Here is a 16,596-nt window from a genome sequence, read left to right on the forward strand (position 1 = left end):
TTCCAGGGACAGCCTGCCTTTTAGGCTTCCTTTTTTGTGCAGCAAACTTGATGGTGTGGAATAAGGTACTACTATGGTAGCAATTTTTGACAAAAAAAAACCTTAAAAAGGTGTTCATATAAATATTAGGCAGGTAAGTTTAGTAAATTTACCACTTTTCATCCCTTGTGTTCACATTTTTGTACTAAAATGTCTGACTACATTGTATCTTTATTGTATCTGCATCTTCTATTTGTTAAAACAAAGGGCAACAGAGGAGTCTGGAAATAGAGTTTGACCATCCTGAAAGCGCTAATTTGGCTGTCGTCTCTTCTCTGCGTCAAGCGGTTTGCTCACTGGACATGGTTAATGACAGCCGAGCTAAAAATCATCGTCTGGCACCTGGCAATGCTGTCCTGTCACCGTGGGAACCAGATCTGAAGAGATATGGACCTGGTCGAGTACTGACAGCTACAGCATGCAGAGGTACTTTTGAGGGTAAAATGGCAACAGTGGTTTTTAATTTAACTGTAGTTTAGCCTGATGTCCTGTTTTTCCTGCAGCTGATGGTGGGACAAACATCCGAGTGCTTTTGTGGAACGGCTGCACATCTTTGGTTCCTTACAACCTGGTTTGGCCCATTTCTGCTTATCAATATGACAGACTTGTCAGAGAGCTCCAAGCTCCTTCATCGACAGCCAGTCGATGCTGCAGCTGGCTTTCTACCCATAAGTCCTCCATCCCACCCCAACTGTCCTTGACAAACCGCAGCCAGTCAGCATTTACGTTGTGCTGTTGTTCAGCCACCAACAACCTGCCCTGTGTAGTTTCACCCCACGACAGGTCCAATCTCAGAGAGATGGACAGATCTGACATTACAGAACAATGTGGATATGTGGACGCCAGAGACACGGATTCTAGAAAGAGTGACTCTGAAGCTCTGTCTTCCCCTTCTCCATCTCCATCTGGAGACAAGACCATAGCATCAAATTCTCCTGCAGGGAAGCTAAAGAGTAAACAGAAGTATCCTCCCTGGAAATACTGGAGAAGAATTGGACCAGAACCACAGCATAGGCAACCAGGTAAGAAGCAAACAAACTACACTTTTCCCTTCTCGTTTTTAATCTTGACATAAGCCTTACAGATTTTGGTTTTTGACAGGAAGTACTGTGCCCACGAGGAGATCACAACCTGCCAGTTTTCCTACTGTGGAGACCAGCACCTCACCAAACCACAGCTCCCTGTTTCAGTCACTTCCTCATAGCAAACTAAGAGCAATAAATGTCAGGGATGTCTTTGGAATAACAAACATTAAACCTTGACCACCTGCAGGACTGTGGCTATTTTCTGGCAATAATGCTACCTATGTTCGCACATAATGGCCATAATTTATGATGGTTAAGAGGAATTTAATTCTGTAAAATACTTTATTTTAAATACAGTATAGTGGCATTAGTGCAGGTAAACAGTGTGAGGGCATTACATGGATGGCAAAATTTTAACACTAAGAAGCAAATAATGTAAGAAAAAAAAAGGTTAAAATATGGCTCTTCAGTATGCAGCATATGAAACATCATGATAGCGAAATAAAAACAAGGGAAAAAAACACACCAACAGCCTCAGCATTGAGTCAGTTTAGTTATTAGGAGTTCAGAGAGCTTATTTGGTCTGATGAGGTGTCAGAGGTTAAAGGTGAGGTTGATGCTCTCTCCAGCTTTAATGCTGACCAGCTGAGTCTGTTGCTGTGACTCTGGCAAGGTGGCAGAAACAGCGTACGTTCCTGGTGAAACCTCGATGTAAAAATCTTCCCCCATCGCAGAAACACGACCCTGAAAACCGACAGGAATTTTTTTTTTTAATAAGAAGCTTTAAAAAGAAAGATTTTAAAGCTTTACTGTTAAAAAAAAAAAAAAAAAGAAGTAAAAACATAATTACCGCATCTTTTATGTGTTTAATGGTTGGAAGTGCCGATGTTGGCCTTATGGCTTCTGGCTGCGTGTGGAACCTGGACATGTGGCTTCTTTCTCTTTCAGTAGGCTCAGTGCAACAACCAGACTCATAGAACCTCTTTATAAAAAAAATTAAATAAAAAGGAAACCAAAATACATACATTGCTCTGCAACTGGAAGCACACACACACACACACACACACACACAAAAACATGGCTTACTCACTTTGCAGTGATAGGTTGTCTGCACCATGAACTCAGCAATTGTTGCAAAGGCATCATTAAGCTCTGTGTGGGCTCTCTGATGAGCAACATAGAGAATGGTAATTAAATAAAAAAGCTGACAGGGCAGTTAAACTGAGTAAATAAAAGATCAAATCTTTGGCAAACCTTGACAGGAATGTGAGCTTCTTCATCAGAAGTTGTGGGGGTCTGAGATGTACCAGTGTTAGTCCAGTCTACACTCCGCCTGGAGGCTCGCTCCAGTACCTCCAAACCAAGACTGGCAGAGCGCTGCAGGGAAGACTCCAGCCAAGCTTGGTTTGCCATGAACACCTGAAGTAAAAAACACAGATGACAGTCACTTGAACAACCAGTTACATTAATATATTCCAGTTATTTATAAGGACTTTACAACACTACTCTATGTCTGTGGCACCCATAATGTCACAAAAGTGCTGTTGTAATACAATCTGAAACCCAAGGTTATATCACTATATGCTTTTGCAAAATTTCCTATATTTAACTGACTGGTGCACAAAACCAGAAGCTTAAAATAACAGCATTTAAAAGGGTTTCAGTAAACCTGCGCACGTGCAGTTCACATTAATGCCCGGAGGAAGCCAAACAGAAAGCATCTGGTTACCTGTTAGAAACTACTCGCTTTCACTTTCATGAAGACAACTGTTCCCTTCACGAGCTCCTTCCAAAGTTGTCACATAGATTTTAGCTGCACGCGCTGCATTCTCACTGTGTCGTCACACAACTTCACCAGCTCGCTCTAATCAGCAAATCTCCTGTAAAGAGATTTACTTTGCGTGTTTCAGCGCGTGCAAGTAAACTTTAGAAACGCGACAAATGTAAATATCCACTAATAAATACATTCAGAGAAAAGTTCTGTCTTAAAAATATATCTTCTTTCATGGTCTCTCACATTTTCCCGATAATTATCTGAGTCTGGCGTTCACTACTTTTCAAACATGACAGGAAACGCTGCCCATTTAAGCCCCGCCCCCTGCAGACTAGCAGGTCATGTGATCATGTGGGGTCTTCCTGCTGCATGCTGCATACGAGGGAAAGTGTGCTGAGTTTTTCAGGCCAGTCAGAGCTTTAAGTGACACATGAACATTTGTTGGTGGAAATTTAGACAACAGGCCACATGTAGTGTCCAACAAAGCAACAAATCTCCCGTCATGAAGTATTAACAGAAATTTCTTTAACTACCTTTATAATCTTAATCCAATGTTTATCCATTTAATTAAGTGTAATCTTTATCAACCAGTCGGGTTCTACAATGCAATAGAAAAGAACTCACTTTTTCAAATGCGTACAAGCTCTACATAACTGGTAATCTTTGTATCTCTGTGAGCCTGTTGGATAAAATAATGTATGGGAAAAAAAATGCCCCACTTGAATATTAGATTATACATTATACTATTACATCTGAGGTGTGTTTCCTCCTTTATTGGACATAAAACCAGACATAAGTCATCTGAAAAGAGTGTCATGTCTCAAGATTTCTTATGGTCTTACATCAACAAGGATCTGTCTTGGTCAGGGCCGGATTAAAAGTGTACAGGCCCAGAGAGTTTCAGGGGGCCCCTTCCTCTATACAACATTGTAAAAATTGTGAATGAAAATCTGTGAAACGACATTTCTAACATCTCTCAGCCAATGGTATCAATAGCAGTACACTAGACTCTGTGGTGTAACTATCTGCCTTTTATGTACATTTTGTTTAATGTCCAAACTGCTAGTGCTTGCCCCACGTAGGCCACACATGGGCCCCTGGGCCTGTGCCTATAATGCCCATTGGATAATCCGGCCTTGGTCTTGTGATTCTCAACAGCTTGGTGAATTAATTGCATTGGAGGCTGTATGATGCTTTATCGTTGTCAGTATATCACCACGAGGAAACTGTGCCGCTAGGAAGAGGAAGAATACAGCGTACATTAAAACTGTACATCCTTTTTCCAGGAACAGCCTTCTGAAGATTTGGGAAAATTTACACCATCAGGGTTATCATACAGCACTATCAGAGAAGTGACACAAAACTCCACAAGCGTTGAGAATCCCTGCTGTGTGTTGGAATCAGAGTTCCTCAATCCAAGCGATGGATGTTTTAGATGATTCTAGTTCTAGCACACCTAATCAGATTAATTTAACTGCTCAAATGATTTGCTCCACTTCAAATGAGCCATTTCTTCCATCTGGATGAAATAAGATCTGCAGGGGGTCCCAGAGGGCCGCAATTATAAAACACTGGATTGTTTTACTTTACATGTGACAAATCTTTTCACTTGACACACACGTTAGTGGCACTTGGTAAAATCACACACAACAGACAATTTCCATTTATAGTTTATTTTTTGTCAAAAAACACTCCGACAGGAAGGTTATGCCATCAGCACACAGGCTCCTCCCACTGCCTTGATCTTCTCCTCAGCCTGTCGGCTAAAGAACTTGGCCTTGACGATGACAGGCTGCTTGGGCAGCTTACCTTTGCCCAGAACTTTGTAGTAGCCCTGAAGGATTAAAAACATAAGTGAAGAATATTTTAAATTAGGAAAACAAACGTCATGAACATTCAAGAAGACTTGCACCGCTTACGTTGGACAGAGACTCAAAATGATTACAAACCTATAATTACCAACTAGCTAAACTCACACACAATAAAACTGATCTAGTTATGCAGCTTCTGGCTATGTTCGTTATAAATTATCCCAAAAGGACCATATGTCAAATTCACATCCTGCATTGACAGTTTAATGGAACTTTGCAAACTGTGCAGATATTATTCCTGTCATTTGGAAGGATGAATGTCGAGGAGGAGAAAAACTGCACCAGTATGCATGTAATGCTGCCACAACAGATCAGGGCTGGATACCACCGTTAACTTCCTGAATCGATTTAGACTAAATCCAATTCAACATCAATCCCTTTACAGATGTTTAAAACCAACCTCTTTTATTTCAAAGACATTCATAGATAAATTTTTAAAACACTGAGCCCTTACCTATCCAAATCAGATTTCTTTTAATCATTACTGTAATAATCTGATATGAAGAATCTACATGTTGTTTAGAAATCCAATATTTGAAAAATCTACATTTAAGTCCATTATCAGATTTATTTTGGAGTACATATATGACATGTGATGTCACTGTGTTTTTCAAAACATTCTGTGTTGAACAAATTGAAACACTTGGTCTTAGCATTAGCTGCTAATTAATGTGAAATGTAGGCAAGACAACTTTATATGGCACAATTCTACAACTGGGTGATTCGTAGTGTTTTACAGAGACATTTAAACATTAGAAAACAAGCAGAATCTATATTTAAACAACAAAGGAAGGAAAATGATATAACAGGTAATGTGCTAATAATTTGCAGATGAATTTAATCCAATGAGGATTGAAAGAATCGGAATTTGGCATCTGCAAGCGGATTTGGGACAGATAGGTGCTTTGTCACAGAAGTTAACAGAATCCATTAAAACATTTTATTCTCCATATTCATGAAGTTTCTGATGGTAAATATAGAAAACTATATATTTAGGTTTTTTTATTTTAATAATTTGGCGTCAAGAAACAAATGTAGCATGTAATTTTAAAATTGTGAATTGGGCATTTTCTCAGCAGGAGAAGCTGACTGAACGGAAACCACACGGAAAACCTATTTTTAAAACGGAAAAGCAAACTTATTAAAAAAAAAACAAAAGCTTAAAAAAAAAAAAAAAATCATTTATGAATAGATACTGGATTATTACATTTGAAAATGGCAAACTGTGCATCAATACTTGTTCAGTAAACTGCTCCCTAATAGTCTTAATTAGAACAACAAGTGTAAAAACCATTCTGTGATAGGTGGGCAAACAGGATGGTGTTTTCAATCCATGAGAGCATATAAAAGGGATTTTAAACTACAAGCTGTTAAAATCTATCCCTCCTCTGCAGCGGGCAGTATATTCTCCTTGTTTGTTTAACGCTGAATGTTTTCTGGGTTTTTATGCAAAGAAAGAGAAGAAAAAGTGTTTGTTTTTTTTTTTTTTAAAAAAACCATTAAGAGAACATGCTCTGTATGAAGACTTACAGCGCGCACAGCATCGATGACAGGGGCAGGTCCATCAGGCTTCTTACTGTAGTTGAGCCTGGTCTGCTCGCTGACCAGCGTCCACAGTTTGTCCAGGTTGATGGTGGGGCAGTGAGCTGTGTTCCGCTTCAGGTGGTAATGTCTCATTCCCACCTTACCAAAGTAGCCCGGGTGGCTGTGGACAAACACAGGAAGAAACAAAATGAAAAGAACTGAAGGACATTCAGACACAGAAATATGTTGAGTATTTTACATAGAAATATATTGAACAAATAAACACAGATAAACAAATGACCATATCTCTCCAAAAATATCGTGAAACCAAACGCTAAACAAGTTGCAGGAATCAGAATATGATTCTGACCTACTGGTCTGACTTAAGCCCAAAGACAATAAAACTGCAAATTCTTTGAGACATTCAAAGTGCAGATGCAGTCTCCCCCATCAATGTCCAACTAATGTCTCCACATTTTTAATGTTTTGGCTTCTTATAACACTTCTTATAACACTTCACAGGCAACTCAAATTAAAGTCAAGCTCAAGCATTATAGAGTATTTTAGCATTTATGGAAGAGTAAAAAAAGAAGTACGGCGATTTACTAGGGTGTCATTATTAAAAAAGATCTTTTGAGCAACCTGACTTTGAGGCAGGATTAATGAATAAGATCAATTAAAAATCATAAAAACTACAAAAGCCAATGCATGCAACAATGATACGGTAATATGGAAAATCAAAAAACTATTTCTAAATTAACTCCACAGGTGGTGACTTCTTTGTTGCAGAAATAAGATCCTAATCATTCATCAATGTGTTTCAACAAATGTAATATCAATTCAAATCCAGAATATAACAAGTTGATAAGCAAACCATGTTATTTTCTAAAACAACTGATTGCAGGATCAGTCAAGGAGCCAACATTTCCATAGATGGGGCTTCTCTTTTTAAACATTTCAACAGTTTCTCCCAACTTCACAGACCAGTAAGTCGAACTCCAACACTGTCAGTATATCTGCATTGTGAGGCACTTACTATTTATCAAAGTTGATTCTGTGGTGATGCAGACCACCAGCATTACCACGTCCTCCAGGATGCTTTCTGTGCTTGCCTGTGGAGTGGACACGCTGCTGTTAATGGCATCTCCATTAACCTCTGTAACTACCTGTTCAGGTTAAATCTACTGTGGATTTGGTTTCAACTCACCAACGCGACCATGTCCGTGGCTGACGTGTCCTCGGAGCTTCCTGGTCTTTGACCTCTTGGTAGGCTAAAGAAAAATGTTGGATTAATATTACTTTTAAATCGAACCTCACTTTTAAACACATCCATAGCTCAAAATGCTAACTAGTGCTGTAATAGTATTATTTTTCCCCCTTATAAGCACGTTAAACATCGATGCAAGCAGCCCATAGTAAACAGGGAAGACACGTAAAACATGTTTTTCTGATAGTTTATGTGAATTACAGCGTGCAGTGCTTGCATGCTGCTTAGCATCTTGAAAGCTAAAGGCAACTCGTCCCATTCACCGGCAGCTGACTTCTACTAGAAACAACATATAACTTCCAAAAGCTGACATAATTGACTGTTTTCTACCATATTACCATCAGGATGATGAAAAATGTACTTCGCTATAACGCCTGCTACAAGAGGAACAAGGCATCGGTTCTCTTTCAAGGCTAAGGGCCAAAGTAGCCCAGCTAAAACACAGTATCACCGGGTGAAACACTATTTTATCGTTTCAATAAATGTAATAATAACAATACAACCAAACAAATGTTCGCCTGTCATTATGTAAAGGAAAAACGTAGGTGGGACGCGTGTTTTGCCTTAAGAAGACAACGATGGGGGCTGATAGAATTCAAATTCAGAAATATACCCCGGTATTCAATCTTACCATCTTGGAGGGTAGTTGAAAGAGGAACGGGATTGGGAAACAACGCGAGTTTCTGCGAGACTTGAACGTACGTCAACATGCATACAGCTCACAGCGACGCCTAGTGTCAAACGTGGCAGCTTGAACATCAGTGTCATACTACGATGGGGCGATGTATTTTTGTAAAAGCAATTAGTTTATGGATTATTCTAGGCAAAGATTAAACAGGTAAAACCAAATTACCCTTTAAATAAAATATTCGAAGTCTGTTAAATAAATATTTGTGTTGTTTGGTTGTCATTGAATCAAAAGAAGAATGTGAAATGCTGGAAATGTGTTGTTTTTCAGGGTCATTTGTTACATGAAAAATGGTCAATTCATATTTTTTCTTTTCTTTATGCTACTTTTTACTCTCGCATTTGGACAATTTTAGATTGCCTGCTTTAGCTCATTAATGAATTATTGAATTTCCCTTTGGGGATTAATAAAGTATTTTTCATTTCATTTCATTCATTCATTAATTCATCAAAAAAAAACAAAAAAAAACAAAAAAAAAAACAAAACAAAACAAAAAAACTAAGATCTTCTGATGATATTCCACATAGGGTTAAAGTGAATGTGTTTGGTGGGTAATTGGTTTGAAAAGGTTTAAATGGAGACTACCTGCTGTACAGCCTCCAGGCTGCTCCAGTCTGAGCTGTGTTAAAATTGTTTAGCACTAAAACAGTCTGGGTGTACCTGGTTCATCCACATATTCTAAATTGTTAGAGTTTAGACCATATGATTTTTTTTTTTCCAGTTTAACAAAACAAAGCCAGAACAAACATCATTTAACAGAGGAGGTGGTGTCAGTTTTCCCCTTTAGTATCGACAGTGCAGCCTTGACTTTCCTCCCCAGAAAGTTTCACAACCATTCAAAGATTAGACTTTAAGACCAAAACAATTATATGATACATAATGATACAGACAGTGATGTTCCACAAGTTTCTATGGTCAAAATAACATTTCACAGTTCATGGAACTGATGAGTGTAAATGCACGCACAACCATGTTACAAGCACAAGATTTTGTACCATACCCTGTTCTATGTTGTGCCATCAGGTGTGCTTCAGGAGGAGCAGCTGCACACAGATAGAGATTGAGTTGATTTACATAAAGCAGGTCTGTTATTCAAAGTCTGAGTGAACTTCCAGGGTGTAAGTTGTCATTGGTCAGAAGTGGAGCAAGTGGTCTATTTTTGCCTCAGATCTTAATCCTGCGACTGCCACATTGCAGTTGTGCAGCTTTCTTGGAATTCCTAGTCATTGGATTTGTAAGGTAAATTCTTTAAAATTCCTATTTTGTGTTTAATTTCAGACGTTAAATATTATAAATAAGATAGCATTTAATGCTACTTTACAGGGATGCTACAATTTCTACAGATGTTTTAAAGTTTATTCATGAGATTAAGTTAATTTTTAAAATAATTAAGAGCTTTATACAGAAGTAGACATGTGGAAAACTTAAAATATAACATAACATAGCTTAATCCACTCGGGAAAGTGTTATGCTACCGTAAACTAGTGTGTGAAGATTGTTGAACAGTGTCCAACCTTGTGGTGTGACAGTGTAACACCAACTCAGGCATTTACTTTGACTGAATACAGTTTGTAGACTCATATTTTAGTTTAAAGTTATTCTAAATTCAGGAACTGTTCTAGTAACAAGGTGTATGACAATAGAGTGAATTTATTTTTATTTAAAATATCAAAATCAGACCAGCTGTTGCCAGTGTTTGCTTGTGGTCTTTCAAGGCAAGTTGTGCAATAAAGATCTGTTCAGACTTCTGATGTTTTGTTTTCTTTCCAAAATTCTTTCTTTATTTGCGGAGCTTATAAACATGATATATTATTTTTCTTCTAGAGACAAAAAAGAAAAATCTTTATTTATCATTACTAACTGATCAGGTGTTTTTATGAACTGATTATAGGATAAATAATCAACTATACATAAAAGAGCAGCTTAAGCTTTAACTAAAACACACAGAACTGGCAGTCTCCAGTCAGAGACTTCCACAGACTACAGCTAAAAAAAATGTATGTGTGGGGACATTTACGGAAATTTAGTAGTGAATGAACTTACTGGATCCCAGAACAGTGAGATTTGACCTATTTAAACTAGTCTGATAATACTAGATCGATGAGCAACCTTTTACACACCATCACTCTGTTTCGTGTGGTCACTTTCAATACAAGAGTGAAAGAAGTGTTACTACTCTGAGCTCTGAAAGTGTAAATTTTCCTTCCCTAAACCTGCCCCCTCACACCTGGGGGTCCCAAGATAATTTAAAGGGGGTTGCCATGTTGTTGAAAAAAAAAAAAAAAAAGAAATATATTAGATATTTTTATTAGGGCTCCCAAAACAAATGTATTATTGCTGTGGAATTACACATACTTTTTAAAGGCATTCATCTATAAACAGCAAAGTTATCACTCATATTGTATTCAAAATCTGAATTTGACATTATCTCGGTGAGAGAAGCTAATTTTGGGGATGTAGGCTCCTTGTCAAAGTGGAGGACTGAATCCACCAAAAATCACTTTATTCTCCTTAGTTATAAAGATTCTGACAGTTTTCTAGCCTTACAATTAGTGTCTGCAGGATGACCCGTTTATTATATCAGACTTTTAACTAGTCAGTTGTTGCATTTGACATTGGGGGTCACAAACACTAATGCATGTTATTTTTTGGGGTTGTGGTTCAAAAAGGTTGGGGATCACTGGTCTAGACTGTGAAATGACTTCTTCTTAAGTAGAAGGTCTGATTACATCCTCTACCATTTAAACCAAATGATCACATTGTTGATGCAAAGCCTTGTAGTTATTATCACTGAACCTGGCTTAAATGCCAGGGGGCTGAAGCTGATTCAGGTCTCTCCACCAATCAAATCTTTTATGTGCCCCTTGATAACTGGACACATGGAGCAGCACCGCCTCTCTCCTTCTCAGCTCACATCCATTCGAGGACGCGTTCACATGGATTTCTGAAGCCTCTCTGACAGCTTTCAAATGTCTTTCTTTAATGCTGAGGTGAAGTACCATCCTGATTCACCTTTATTCAGGTTCTTACATTATGATAATGTTTAGAAACTGAGATTTATATGCAATACTTTCTGCTTCATCACCATTAGTTAGAGATATTTCTTCCCTATGTAAAAAGCTACTTTCTGATGTTAACTGAACTGCTTTTCTTCAACTATGTCTTTGGAGTTTTGCACATTTGTGTCGATTTGACTGTTTTGCCATCAAACACTGAGCACACAAGATTCAAAACCAGCAGCTTCTTCTCTGTTTTCTCTCCTGGTTTTTTAAACCCAAGAGGCCTGATCTCCTGGAGATGGCAGACTCGACTCACAGACGCCATGGTAACTTTCCACAAAGGCGAGAATCCCTGTTGCCACCGGGAATCATGTGCAGAGAGCCACTGGCACTGGAGATCATGTCATCTGAGACTGATACAAATCGGGCAATTGCACTGGAGGTGCCCACACCCCCAGCAGAATATGTAATACATGCATAAACAGTGTTAAACAAGGCTTTGTCTGTCAATCAGTCAAAACTTTGTAATGACTATAACAATGTTAAACCTTCTTTTTTTTTTTTTTTTTTTTTTTTAACAACACAGCTCAGCAGTTCTGGATTCTGGGAGATGGGAGACGAGGCAAAAACATCTTGCAATAGAGCAGCTTCTCCAACATCAGAGAAATTCCTAAGACAACCTGACAAAAATGTGAAAGCTTTACTGAAGAGACTACGGTAAGATATAGAACAACACACAGGGAAGGTGCATTGCTCTGATAACACAGCACTGTATTTAAATAAAGAGTTTGACACTTTGATAAATGCACTCACTTTCTTTGTTGCTGTGACTTAAGTAGAAGAGTTCTGACACGTTGTGTGGTCATGTATTGTGAAAAAAGTATATTTTTTCTTTGCAAGAACCCTAGAAGTAGTAGGAGATTGGTAGCTGGAAAATGTACAGTTTATTGCATGGTATCATGCATTAATCATCAAGCTTAATTAACCAAAAAACTACCAAAAGACACATTGTGTGCTTCAAAATATACATTTTGAGGTCTTACAGGCATAAATAAGTATAAATGACAACAAATTCATTTTTCAAGATTTGTAGTGGACCTGTTTTGATCACAGTAAGGCAGTCAGAATTATTTTGATTTATGCAGCTTTATATATATATACAGATATGCTTGATTGCCTAATTTGTCTTTGTTTAATTATTCTACTTTATGGCAGTAAAGTAGCAGAAGTTATGGGGGGATGAAACTGCTGCAGGGTGTATTTTTGAACTAGAGACACCAGGTGGCAGCAGAGTATCCTCACAAGAACACGGTTAAGCCGATTCAAGTGCATTCACACGCACGTTGAGAAAAATATGTTGACTAAAGTGTTTTACTGTTTAAAGACAAAAACATCACAAAATAGACATAAACAAAATACCAGAAAAATAGCTCACTCTGAATTAAAAGCCAAGAAAAAAATAGACATTTTAAGCAATATTTTTAAGGGATCCACTGTCTGTAGACTTGCTGTGGAGGAAAACAGAGTTTCACCAGTTTGGGGCCAAAAACTGTCAAACAGTTGCTCTAAGCTGGATCTCAGGACAACCAAAAAAATGCTGATCAACAGACGTCAGACTTTGGTTGGAGTGGGTACAATTAAAAAATTGGAAAGACAAGAAGAGGTTAATTAATTTAATTATTTAAAACTAACAATAAAATCTTAAAAAACAAAAAAAAAAAAAAACAAACAACTATTCGAAAACAGTCTGGAAGCCAGTGCAAAGATGCTACAATAAACATAACATGATCATGTTTACATGTACTGCGATGGACTGGCGAGCTGTCCAGGGTGTGCCCTGAATTCCGCCCAAAGACTGCTGGGATAGACTCCAGCTCCCCCACAACCCTTAATTGGACTAAGTGGTTAGGATAATGAATGACTGAAAGAATGCTTACATTTACTTAAGACTTAAGTTTACTTAAGAATCAAGCAGCTGCATTTTGAACACGTTTCAAGGACAAGCTTGGACCCCAATATGCAGAGAAAGAGTTAATCTGTGCTTGTTTATTATTAATAAGTGAGTGCAATCGTTAGAGGAGTTGTTAGATGTACCACTTGAGCAACTACCTTAGGCCTCTAAAATAACTTAAATATATCTTTAAAATGCAGAACTTTCCCTTTAATCGTATGAAGCAGTCCATTTTGCAACTACCCAAAACCATTTCCACTGATCAGATACAGTCTTATTTGTGCATTACACAATCCTGACACAACTCACCGCAGTGCTACTAACAGGATGACCCTGTGGCCTTGTTTTATTTCCACAGGATTCACCCAGAGGCTCAGAGGATTCTGGGTAATTCCTGCATACCAGTAGTGACCTTGAAGCGTCTGAACTTCCAGTATATGTCTTTATCATCGCTGCAGCCAGTTGTGTCTCTGATCCGACTGCCGTGCCAAACACAAGCTGAGCTCCACTGTGATGTGTCTTTAGACGGTCCTGAACAGGTACACAGACAAAAGCCAAGTTTATTTGATGAGAAAGATAAATGTGAAGTAATTTTTTTTAAAGGTTTTGCTCTTCTTTTGATCTGTGTCCCTAATCTCTGCTGACAGAATGGCTTCAGTCACAATGAAGTAGATATCGTGGAGGCAGGAGAAGAACCAGAGCAGGCAAATCAAACAGAAACACCACCTACATCCTGGACTGAACCCTACTGTCCGGACAGTCCCTCATTTGAAGAACCAGAGCCAGACTCAGGCTTTGACTGCAAGTCTAATCTAGACCAGCCATATATTCTGTATGACTCTGGATCTGATGATGGGATAAACGATTCAGAAACATTTTATTTGGATCCTGATCCGGAGCAGACAGTGGTGATCGAATTAGACCTGGAAGCAGAAGCAGAACAGGATCTTTGCTTGCAGCTGGAGGATGAATCTGACACTAAATATGAAGCTGGTGAAGACCATATGAACCATGGTGAAGATCAAACACCTGATTTTTGCTGCTCATTTGAGCATCAACCCGAAGCTGTAGAGCACACCGAGCAAATGGAGAGTGAAGATTTTTGTGCTGTTTGTCTGAATGGTGGAGATCTGCTTTGCTGCGACCGCTGCCCAAAAGTCTACCATCTTGCCTGTCATATACCACATCTCATCAGTTTCCCACTGTAAGCACCATGTGAACACGCAAATCTGTAGACTTTGTGTCACTATCAGTTCTACAAAGAACATCATGATGTATAAGTGTATATATTTTATGGTTTTACTGTAAAACAATGGATATTCTATGTATGTTATAGAGGTGACTGGGTGTGTACGTTGTGTCGAGCTGACCAGGAGCCTGTTGAGGACTATGACTGTGAGAAGATACACCCCTGTGGGGCAGTCAAAGTGCCTTACACACTGTCAAACCAGGACCAGAGGGTGAGCAGTGCAGAATCAGCAGTTTGACCTCTAGATTGCAGCATAAAAACATTTCTGAATTAAATGGAGAGAACAATTAAAATCCAGGATTCTAAATTATGTATGATTGCAGTCAGTAGTGGTAAATGTTTTGCATGATAGTTCCAGCTTTCTCCCAAATCTCTTTTTTGCATGAAGAGAAAAAGAGAGAACTGTATTTTTCTTTGTTTTGCTCTTTGCAGAGGTGTGAGAAATTGGCTCTTCTGTTGTACTGTCATGCACTCAGTGCTCCGTTCCACGAACCTGTCAGCCCTCTGGTCAGTCCAACAGACTTGCCTACATACATAAAGCTGCACCATCACATCTTATACAAATAACCTATAGCTATTTATAACAGCACATTAGGGTGGAAGTATTTCTTTCAACAGCTTACCTGAATGGTTTACAATCATATGTGTAAAATATTCCAGTTTAGTTCCATAACAACACATAGATTAAAATGACATCATTCTCTGAAACATAATCAAATTCCTTTGCTTAATTCTCAAGGCTCGAAACTACTACCAGATCATCAAGAGGCCCATCGACCTGTCAGTGATCCGCAGGAAACTGGACAAGAGCAACACTCTCCATTACTTCACTGCCGAGCAGTTTGTTGACGACATCTTGCTGATGTTTAAGAACTGTGCTACTTTCAATTATGTAAGTTATTCAAGAGGATACTGGATTCTGAGAGCAGCAGAGGGATGGGCAATGTCAGCATTTTTCCAACTTAACAATACCATAAGTTTATATTAGTTTTAATTAATATTGATAGGGATGCTGACCTATTAAATAAAATCACAGAATTTTACAGTCTGAATTAATATATTCAGTAAATAAATTATATAAAAAAGCTGAAACCCTGCCTTTCGCCCAAAGACTGCTGGAATAGGCTCCAGCTTTCCCTCGACCCTTAATCGGACTAAGCGTTTAGGATAATGAAGTAAAGACTGAATAAATATTCCTCAAGTCACACATTAGAGTACAAACCATCAACATCACAACCACTAACATTATCATCATCATGGAATCATAACATCTGATAAGCTACTATAATCACGTGACATGGAAAATGCAGAAGGAATCCACTTTGGCTGTAAAAATAAATAGCTTTTTTTTAAAAATTGGCACAGTAGAACCTCAATAGGAAAAAAGTATCGAATCCATAATTTGACTGGCAGATTCTGAAGTATTGAAGCCAGAGTATCCATACTTCCACCTTGACTTTTGGGTAGTTTCTGCATTAACCTCAGGGGCTAAGTTCAACATCTGGCAACCTACTGACATCTTTACTTATAGATTATTCTTGTATTTTTTCTCTTCATCTTCCAGTAAATATTAAATTAACATCAGTGTAATTTTGTTTCCTAGTGTTAGTCCAAACTTATTACCTTAACTTAAATCCAGAGATATACAGCGCTAACTTAAGTGCTAACTTTAGCATGCAAGCATGCTAGCTAACAAGTTGCAGTGCAGTAAACTAAATGCATCTTTGTTGATAAGATAGTGTTTAATTTATCAATTAATATTGAATATTGTAGCACTTCTTTGCCTGAGCATGTAAAAAGTCAATTTTTTAAAGAAATTAGGATTTAAAAATGAAAGTTCTTTGAACATTGTAGCATGTTCCTGAAGTCTGAAAGAGATCTTCCTCCTGTCCTGGTATGTGCATTAAGTTTATTTGACTTTCTTGCACTACATTTTAACTAAGTTTCCATATTAGGGAAAACTAGCTTTAAGTTTGTTCTTTTTGTGGATTTATCTCCCCCTGATATGCAGCCAGACTCAGAGGTGGCCAGTGCTGGTAGAAACCTGGAGCTGTTTTTCTTGGGCAAACTGAAGGAGATTTTCCCTGACCGGACTTTTCCATCTGCCCACCAAGATGGAACGGAGAGGGCTCGCCTCCGGTGGCTCAGAAGGAAGAGGAAGGAAAACTACAAAAAGAGGAGACATGTTTTTAGTGGGAAAAAATATTAC

The 16,596-nt window shown here is 38.3% G+C and overlaps 2 protein-coding genes across 2 annotated transcripts; both read right to left on the reverse strand.

The window, feature by feature from the left end:
- Window positions 1–1,234: 1,234 nt before the first annotated feature.
- On the reverse strand, window positions 1,235–3,103 carry akip1 (A kinase (PRKA) interacting protein 1). The gene is made up of 5 exons (XM_079247547.1): window positions 2,794–3,103; window positions 2,319–2,483; window positions 2,155–2,229; window positions 1,915–2,046; window positions 1,235–1,808 (listed from the first exon to the last, which is right to left on the reverse strand). Exons 2-5 carry the CDS (start codon window positions 2,475–2,477, stop codon window positions 1,659–1,661), a joined length of 516 nt encoding a protein of 171 aa, XP_079103673.1. The 5' UTR covers window positions 2,478–2,483; window positions 2,794–3,103; the 3' UTR covers window positions 1,235–1,658.
- A 1,392-nt stretch (window positions 3,104–4,495) lies between these two features.
- On the reverse strand, window positions 4,496–8,160 carry rpl27a (ribosomal protein L27a). The gene is made up of 5 exons (XM_079248396.1): window positions 8,132–8,160; window positions 7,441–7,504; window positions 7,270–7,345; window positions 6,240–6,414; window positions 4,496–4,672 (listed from the first exon to the last, which is right to left on the reverse strand). Exons 1-5 carry the CDS (start codon window positions 8,132–8,134, stop codon window positions 4,544–4,546), a joined length of 447 nt encoding a protein of 148 aa, XP_079104522.1. The 5' UTR covers window positions 8,135–8,160; the 3' UTR covers window positions 4,496–4,543.
- Window positions 8,161–16,596: the final 8,436 nt, after the last annotated feature.

This window comes from Telmatherina bonti, assembly GCF_933228915.1.
Source record: "Telmatherina bonti genome assembly, chromosome: 2".
Taxonomy (NCBI): domain Eukaryota; kingdom Metazoa; phylum Chordata; class Actinopteri; order Atheriniformes; family Telmatherinidae; genus Telmatherina; species Telmatherina bonti.